At 44.8% G+C, this 9,414-nt stretch overlaps 1 protein-coding gene across 1 annotated transcript; it reads right to left on the reverse strand.

Annotated features, from left to right (window-relative positions):
• Positions 1–885: 885 nt before the first annotated feature.
• On the reverse strand, positions 886–6,574 carry LOC124596531 (spidroin-1-like). The gene is made up of 2 exons (XM_047135706.1): positions 6,529–6,574; positions 886–1,517 (listed from the first exon to the last, which is right to left on the reverse strand). Exons 1-2 carry the CDS (start codon positions 6,572–6,574, stop codon positions 886–888), a joined length of 678 nt encoding a protein of 225 aa, XP_046991662.1.
• Between the last annotated feature and the right edge of the window lie 2,840 nt (positions 6,575–9,414).

Consider the following 9,414-nt stretch of genomic DNA (forward strand, 5'->3'; position numbering starts at 1 on the left):
CGGATCGAATTCGCCTGGTGGATTAACAACGAGGGCCGATGTGCTGGCCAGCCTGGATGTGGTTTTTAGGCGGTTTTCCACATCCCGCTAGGTGAATACTGAGCTGGTCCCCATGTTCCGTTTCAGTTCCACGACTCGCAGACATCTGAACACTTTGGCACTATACTGTGGATTACACTAGATGAAGACAGTTGGGGTAAACTAATTCTGTCCCGGGGGGTACGGGGTGGCCGCAGGAAGGGCATCTGGCCACCCCTTACACATTAACATGCCAAACCCGATTAACAATGGTTGACCCTGCGTAACTGTGGGACAAGGCTCAAGTGACAGAACTGTATACTTGTCACTGTCCCTTTGTCATTGAACGAAGCTATCAATTAGTTGAATGAACACCTCCAAGGAGAAGAAGTCCAACATCTTGTTGGTCCAGGGACCACAAATCAGGAGGTGAGTGTAACTTCATGTGGGGGAAAGGCGAAAGACAGAAGACCACCATACCACATCAGTCACCAAGTTCAGACAACAGACAAGCATTACAAAGTGCCTGCATTGCTACCAGAGGGGGGGGGGGGATAATCATGTGCATTCATGCTACTGTTTAGGAAGACCTTACTGTGAGGTGAGTGTTCCATTTGGCCTGTATTTCTCATCATACACTCCTACTGTCGCATTAATGTCAATAAAATTATCTTCCCTGGAGAGAATTTCATTTTTTTCCCAACACAGTATATTTATCAGTGTCACTTGAAAAGTGAAATGCTCCAGGAAACATTGAAGGGGCAGTGGTAGGAGCTGAGACACATGGCCATCAGTGAAATGAGACAGACAGATGGAGCAAAATGTTCTTGTTTATTTCACGTAATGACGGAACAGTGGAGGTGTGAGTTAGTAGTCGACATCGACGCCGGCAGCCTGCGCCTGCGCCTGGGACTGCGCCTGGCTGAGCGCGGCGCCTTCCCCGCCGTAGTCGCCGTATCCGCCGCCGAAGCCGGCGGCCTGCGCCTGCGACTGCGCCTGGCTGGCGCTCAGACCGCCGCCGTAGCCGCCGCCCACCCCAGCTGCTTGCGCCTGCGACTGTGCCTGACTGGCGCTCAGACCGCCGCCGTAGCCGCCGCCCACCCCAGCTGCTTGCGCCTGTGCCTGCGCCTGACTGGCGCTCAGGCCGCCTCCGTAGCCACCGCCCACCCCCGATGCCTGCGCCTGCGACTGCGCCTGGCTGGCGCTCAGGCCGCCTCCGTAGCCGCCCTCGCCCAGCGCCTGTGCCTGCGCCTGTGCCTGCGCCTGGCTCTCACTCAGACCGCCGCCGTAGCCGCCGTAGTTGGCGCCGCGCTTGAGAATCCCGCCGTGCAGGCCGAAGCCCTCGCCGATTGCGCTGGACTGTGCCTGCGCCTGCGACTGCGCGGCGCTCAGCGCTTCTCCGCCCAGCAGTCCGCCGCCGAGACCCACCGACTCTGCCTGCGCCTGTGCTTGGGCCTGGGCCAGGCTCGCACCCAAGCCATCTCGGTTGATGCCGTATCCTATAAATACAGATGCATATGTTACACATTTGCCTTTTTTTAACTCCTCGTTCCATTTACAATTATCGTCTGTGAACTACCGGGTGGTCATATCTAAAGTGCAGCTGCTCACAGAATTCAAGTGTGGGCTTAATCATATGGCAGCAAAATGTGGTAGATATTGTAATGGGTTAGTGCGGAACAAATTTTTGCTGCAAAGAATTGGTTCCAATTCTGGCCCCCAAGTTCAAAAACACTACTGGCCATTAAAATTACTATGCCACGAAGATGATGTGCTATAGATGCGAAATTTAACTGACCGGAAGAAGATGCTGTGATATGCAAATGATTAACTTTTCAGAGCATCCACACAAGGTTGGCGCCGGTGGCGACACCGACAACCTTCTGACATGAGGAAAGTTTCCAACCGATTTCTGATACACAAACAGCAGTTTACCGGCGTTGGCTGGTGAAATCAGTGGGTTCAGGAGGGTAATACGGAATGCCGTGCTGGTTCCCAACGGCCTTGTATCACTAGCAGTCGAGATGACAGGCATCTTATCTGCATGGCTGTAATGGGTCGTGCCGCCACGTCTCGATCCCTGAGTCAACAGATGGGGACGTTTGCAAGACAACAACCATCTGCACGAACAGTTCGATGACGTTTGCAGCAGCATGGACTATCAGCTCGGAGACCATGGGTGCAGTTACCCTTGACGCTGCATCACATCCGTGTTTAGCGACATCGCAGTCAATGCACGTTGGAAGCGTGTATTCGTCATCGTCATACTGGCGTATCACCCAGCATGATGGTACGGGGTGCCATTGGTTACACGTCTCGGTCACCTCTTGTTCGCATTGACAGCTCTTTGAACAGTGGACGTTACATTTCAGATGTGTTACGACCTGTGGCTCTACCCTTCATTCGATCCCTTCGAAATCCTACATTTCAGCAGGATAATGCACGATTGCATGTTGCAGGTCCTGTACGGGCCTTTCTGGATACGGAAAATGTTCGACTGCTGCCCCGGCCAGCACATTCTCCAGATCTCTGAGCAATTGAAAACGTCTGGTCAATGGTGGCCGAGCAACTGGCTTGTGACAATATGCCAATCACTACTCTTGATGAACTGTGGTATCATGTTGAAGCTGCATGGGCAGCTGTACCTGTACACGCCATCCAAGCTCTGTTTGACTCAATTCTCAGGCGTATCAAGGCCGTTGTTACGGCCAGAGGTGGTTGTTATGGGTACTGATTTCTCAGGACCTATGCAACCGAATTGCGTGAAAATGTAATCACATGTCAGTTCTAGTATAATATATTTGTCCAATGAATACCCGTTTATCATCTGCATTTCTTCTTGGTGTAGCAATTTTAATGGCCAGTAGTGTATGACGCTGTAAATCCAAGAGAGATGTATGGAAACGTTTCAATAAGTAATGGATTAGGAATGGGACTTGGGCAGAAAAAGTGAAACAAGTCAGAAAGGCATAATGTTGATTTAATTATTAACTGCCACTTACAGATTTTGTTCAACATGAGCACCGGAGGAGATGTCGACGAGATGCTGTACAGCACCAGATTTGTACTGGTGGTCAAAACTGGAATTATTTTTTCCAGCATTAATCAGTTCCACTTTGACACATTAGCGTATCTACTAAGTTTCACTGTCATATAGTAATTACAGCCCTCACTGGACCTTTGTGAATAGCTGCACTTTAATTATAACCACCCAATACACTGTTGTGGATTCAACTAATTTTTGAAATAGAGTAACCAACAGTTTCTTGTCAAATATCTGACAGGAATAGAAGCAAGGCTCCCTTCATGGTATACGAGGGGCATCGAAAAACTAAGTTTATTGGCACTGTAACTGCTTCTGTTTCTTTTTCCAAGCATTTTGGTAACATGACACAAACTTTTCCAAACCAGTGCTGTAGCAGGGTGGGTCCTATGCTCGTAAACAACTGTTCACTGCCGATGTGACTTCATCACCGGTGTTAAAGTGCTTATCTCCAAGATGATTCTGGAATTTTGGGAACATGTGAAAATCACTTGGGCAAGATCTGGTGCATATGAGGGAACACTTTCCAGTTGAATCTTCCATGCTCCGCCTGGATAATTCGAGCTGTATGACACCGAGCACTGTCATGAAGAAATAGAACTTTGCGAGACTAAAGTCCAGGACGCTTTCTTTTGGTGGCAGCTCGATTATTCATCAAGACATTACAGTACATCTCTGCATTCATTGTGGTGTTGCGAGGCAGATAGTGAGTAGTTCCAAAAGATGACTGTCATAATGTCCTGTGCCTAATGTGTGACCTTTCCTTTTTGGGGGCACACCATGCTCTGACGTTTTTGTCTCAGGAGCCGAATGATAGAGTCAGGACCCATACACAGTGAAAAGCCATTTGGAAGGGCAGAACTCCCTCTTAAGGTGTATTTCCAGAAATGCTCTGGCCGAATCTATCCGTTTTGCTTGTGGACATCACTCAGCAAATGTGGCACTCATCTTGCACAGTCTTTCCGGTAGTGAAGAAGGTCTGACAGGATTTTTGCGATAGACGAACGCCCAATTGCAGCCCCAGGTTGTCGTCAATGGTAATGTGACAATCTAACTCCACAATTTTGCGAACTGCAATAATGGCGTCATCACGTGTCTCTATAGTGGCTTTCCCCATGCGCTATTCACATGCACCTCTTTGTGCCCTTCCACAAATTGTACACACCAGCATCGAACCATTTAAATGCTTTTTCAGTCATCCCCTTAAACAGAGGTTAACTTTCAGCAGATAGCTGTTTTACTGCGAAAAAGCGAATGGCAGAGTGCAACTCACAAGCGGATACACTTCGTAGAGGTAATTCCATTCTAGCAGGCAGCATACTGGCAAGATACTACGGTGTGCATCGTAAGCTGGTGTGAGTGTTGTTAGCACATACCAGTCGAACTGGGCTGCCCTTGCATGTCACTGTCACATTTTATTTTGAAGAGAAAGAAATAGGGAAACATAATATTTGGATGAGCCTCATGCAATGGATCCTTGTTCGATTTTTCATAGCCAAACGAAGAGAGGGAAATGGGCAGATGAGTTATCACACCGTTTGCCTGCTTAAAAGTAATCAGGGTAATTAATTAGTGATTTGAGGGAAATTTCTTATTTGAATTTTCATAGCCAAACGAAGGTGGGAAATGGGCAAATGGGTTATCAAATTGGCCAATGTGAGGCCTAGTTTTGCGAGAAAATCTTTAGTTGCTTTAAAGTAATCATGATAATTAAAAGAAACTTATTGATTTGAGAGAAAATAATGCAATACATTTTTGTCCGAATTTTCGTAGTTAAACGAAGAATCAGAAATGGACTAACGAGATATCAAAGTGCCAAAAAAATTAATTGTTCGAAAGTAATCGTACCAAGTAAGAAGAACTTAATTAGTGATTTGAGGTAAAACTGAACTACTTGACGAACAGCTGTTGCTAGCTGTGTAAATGAAGTGTCAAAGAGTTCATTTCTCTAAGGCCTAACTATTGTACGTGTGAAAAGCTATGTTGATATGATATTTAAATGTCAAAAAGGCTCCCATCGAATCGTCGACTAAATACAGGACGTTTCGAGAGCAGAAGACGCTGAAACGCCTGGTCACTTGCCTAATGAAATGTTACGTCGGTGCGATGTTTAACTGTCAAAATGGTTCTCTTCTGATCAGCCTACTAAATTCAAGACCTTTTGTGAATAGAAGACCTAGGAAAGCGAATGAGGTGCCAGTAAGATCATGCTTTCTGAACAAAACTAGAAAACAAAAAAGGGAAAAAAATCGGTCAAATGTTCTGTGAAATGATTGGCCCAAAATTAAGAAATAGAACAGATTATAGATATATTTAGTGCATCTCATGTGCTGGACATGATTTCGAGCATCATTGAAAGGCGCATCACACAACTTTTGACCTATGGTTCTTTTTCCGAAAATTGTTCTATTTAGTCATTAGCTTTCTACGAAGCTTTCCAGGCCTCGCTCAGCTTCAAGGTTCAAAAAATGGTTCAAATGGCTCTGAGCACTATGGGACTCAACTGCTGTGGTCATAAGTCCCCTAGAACTTAGAACTACTTAAACCTAACTAACCTAAGGACAGCACACAACACCCAGCCATCACGAGGCAGAGAAAATCCCTGACCCCGCCGGGAATCGAACCCGGGAACCCGGGCGTGGGAAGCGAGAACGCTACCGCACGACCACGAGATGCGGGCCAGCTTCAAGGTCCTTATGCAATATACAAGTAATAATGTCTTGCGCTACCCAATTTTTAGAGACATATTTCTAGTAAATATTGAACTAAGCTGTAATAAAGATCTGCTTCCGAACGTTTGTGCTAGCATTATTTTACACGTGTTATGCGCTTTTTAAAAAACTTTCTTACATGAAAGAGAAACTTGTTATTTGATTAAATCGACTGAATGTGGGCGGCAACCAAAATAATGTTGTGGTAAAAGAGTAAATGAAGTGAGCAGTTTCTGCCTTTCTTCAACTGATGCTACAGAATAATATATAATAAACAAAATACCAAATCTGACTCTCACGAAAGGGCTGTAGTCTGCACATCAAGGCCGTTATTACGGCCAGAGGTGGTTGTTCTGGGTACTAATTTCTCAGGATCTATGCACCCAAATTGCGTGAAAATATAATCACATGTCAGTTCTAGTATAATATATTTGTCCATTGAATACCCGTTTATCATCTGCATTTCTTCTTGGTGTAGCAATTTTAATGGCCAGTTGTGCATTTGTTGATTCCGATTTCACTCTCATGCGCTAGAATGCGGTAATTGTCATGCGTTAGAAAACCACTGATGGAGATTTTATTAGCTACATTTCTGCGGCGTGAAAGCCCTAGCAATTCGTGATAAACGCTTTCGAATGTACTAGAACGTTATTCTGCTTACAGAGTTTGATAATTTATGTGTGGTAGAAGAGCGAGCGACAGAAGAGAGTGAGTGAAGATGCAGTGATCGTGTAAAAGCCAACAGTGGCGACTTACCGTGTACGGCGGCTGCGATGGCCAGCAGGAGTATTACGGATCTCATGGCTGCGGCTGCGGTTGAGGTGCCCGGAACGAACTGTCGGCTCCTTATATTGCGGGCTGACGAGGAAGTCGGAGAGCGCTGCGCGACAAACATCTGGCTGCAGATAAGGGGGGTGGCGATACCGTGCGCTTTCACGGTCATCGTCTGCTTCTTAGGCCGTCGTTAAATTGGAATTAGGCCGCAGATGGGAAAGGCCGCCGATACGGCTGTTGTCTTCCCGCTGCGGGACTCTGCCGCGAAGCCGACCCACAAGAACTCTTGTGGCAAAACACCGGAGTACGCAACGGTTGTTCTCAGTGCTGTCAATAAAGTCTAGCCACACAGGTCTAGCTGCAAAAGGCAAAAAAAGATTGATATGTGCCAACAGACTGCGGACTACCAATTAAGGGCCCATAGCGCACCTCTTTTATCTTTTTGCTATTTCAGCATAACATATAACAGCTTGATCCTATTATGTGAACATTTCTGACATCTCAGGGTTCAAGATGTGGAAGCCTTGTTCCCTGTGACTGGGCGTGATTTTATTAAATGGTCGATACTAGTAGCTGTTTTATCTCCTCACCCATTTGTTTCCAAAGCAAGTAAATTCCATTTTCTTTGAACACTGAAGAAATTAGTAAAATACCTGTACGTGTTTCAACTTCTTTTATCAGATGACTTTTCTTTTGCAACTTCTGCATTTATTTGTCTTTAGGTCGCATTGTACTTCTGCTTATTAGTACAAGAATTTTTCCAATTTTTTTTGACAGAAGCAACACAAGGCACCTCTAATCGTGAGAGAGTATAATGCTTATTGCTACATAATGAATTATGGATGGGTCCGCCTTCTGCGAGAACACAATTATTGTTTTGCTTTAATGCCCACACGTGTTTCGTCATAGTTGTGGTATCCTCAGTGAGCTTTATTCTTTCATTTTTTTGAAATACATACATACAGATTACATTTAGGTTAGGAAATACAGGACATCTGATTTTGTTGTTATTTAAATTACATTTGTACTTTATCTTTTATTTTACATTGTGTGTGTTTTGCGGCTGCCAGACGAAGTCAGTCACAGGTCTAAATTAATACTCATTGTCATTTGCAAACATAAGATATAATAGGATATCGTCTGCACTGAATTTTTGTTTATAATCGAACCTTTCAAATGCATATTCCGATAAAAATCGTGGTATATGCCCCTTTTTTGGCCTTAGCTTTATTGTTCTTGGTTTGTCCTGAGCAGTGGCTGTTTTGTGTTTGTGTGTCAAACGTTTTTTGTTGTTTTTGTGTAGTTGCAATGACCTGTGGACATTGGTAAAAAAATTGTGAAGCTCTGATATGGAGAAGTGTTTGGTGTCGTTTCTTATTCACGGATTGTATTACGCATTTTAACAGCGTTTACTGGCGTTTTCTCCTGCTCATTTGAGAATTCTACGTTTGCCGGCCACAGTGGCCCAGCGCTTCTAGGCGCTTCAGTCTGGAACCGCGCGACCGCTACGGTCGCAGGATCGAATCCTGCCTCGGGCATGGAAGTGTGTGGTGTCCTTAGGTTAGTTAGGTTTAAGTAGTTCTAAGTTCTAGGGGACTGATGACCTCAGATGTTAAGTCCCATAGTGCTCAGAGCCATTTGAACCAATTCCGCGTTTGGTTCTGTTGCTGTGGTTTGGACACACGTTTCACTGCACAGTTTGCTTTGTTGATGCGCTTTTGACTGTCATTTATTTCACTGTTTTGTTTTAGTTAAAAAAAATGGTTCAAATGGTTCTGAGCGCTATGGGACTTAACATCTGTGGTCATCAGTCCCCTAGAACTTAGAACTACCTAAACCTAACTAACCTAAGGACATCACACACATCCATGCCCGAGGCAGGATTCGAACCTGCGAGCGTAGCAGTCGCGCGGTTCCGGACTGCGCGCCTAGAACCGCTAGACCACCGCGGCCGGCCTTTGTTTTAGTCTGTTGGCCCGAAGACTGAAATTGTTCCGTTTGCTTTCGTTCTGCGTGTGTGTGTGTGTGTGTGTGTGTGTGTGTGTGTGTGTGTGTGTTTTCTTGTGTTTTCGAGCATATGCGTCTGCGTGCATTCTTGGTTTCGTGCGTGTGTGCGTGCGTGCGTGTTTGTGTGTGTGTTTTAGTTTGTGTTGTTTGATAGTCGTGTAGCGTGCTAATCAGTGTTTTGTGATAATTGTCTTCTATTATTGAAATGGTACACTTGATTACTGCATTTTAGGATTTTGAGGTCTGTTCCTATGTCACTCGCGTCGTTGTTGTTTTGAATTAGCTGGTATGCAAATGTTCCAGCGCTATCATGTTTCAGTGCCGTTAAATGTTCCAGGTATCTTGCCCTGCAATTTCAACACGTCTGTCCGATGTTTAGTGAATCACAGCCCTTGCAGGTTAGCTGGTATATACCCACTTTGTTGAATTTACCTATGGTGGTGTTGGGTATTATTAATCTTTCCTGCAAAGTGTTGTTTGTTCTATATGTCACATGTATAACTTATTTTCTTAATACGTTTCCTGTTATGTGTGTTATTTTGTTACCGCTACAGTTAAGAGGCGAATATATTGCTACAGTGAAGGAGCGAAAATTCGAGTGTAACATTCCATTAACATCGAAATAATTAGAGATGGAACACTAGTGAGTGAAAAGAATATAGGAAGAGAAATCACCCATCCATTTTCTTGGTGTTACAACACTGTATTTTACTCCAGAAGAATTTTCTTGTAGGTTCATTTTTATTTTTATTTTTTTATGTGTATCCTGCTGATTGGAGGTTTGAGGGACTTCGGCCGTTCTCTTATGTAATAAAATGGAACACCTAGAGCTGTCTTTACGATGTTATTTATTATATGGCT

The sequence above is a fragment of the Schistocerca americana genome, chromosome 1 (genome assembly GCF_021461395.2).
Source record: "Schistocerca americana isolate TAMUIC-IGC-003095 chromosome 1, iqSchAmer2.1, whole genome shotgun sequence".
Taxonomy (NCBI): domain Eukaryota; kingdom Metazoa; phylum Arthropoda; class Insecta; order Orthoptera; family Acrididae; genus Schistocerca; species Schistocerca americana.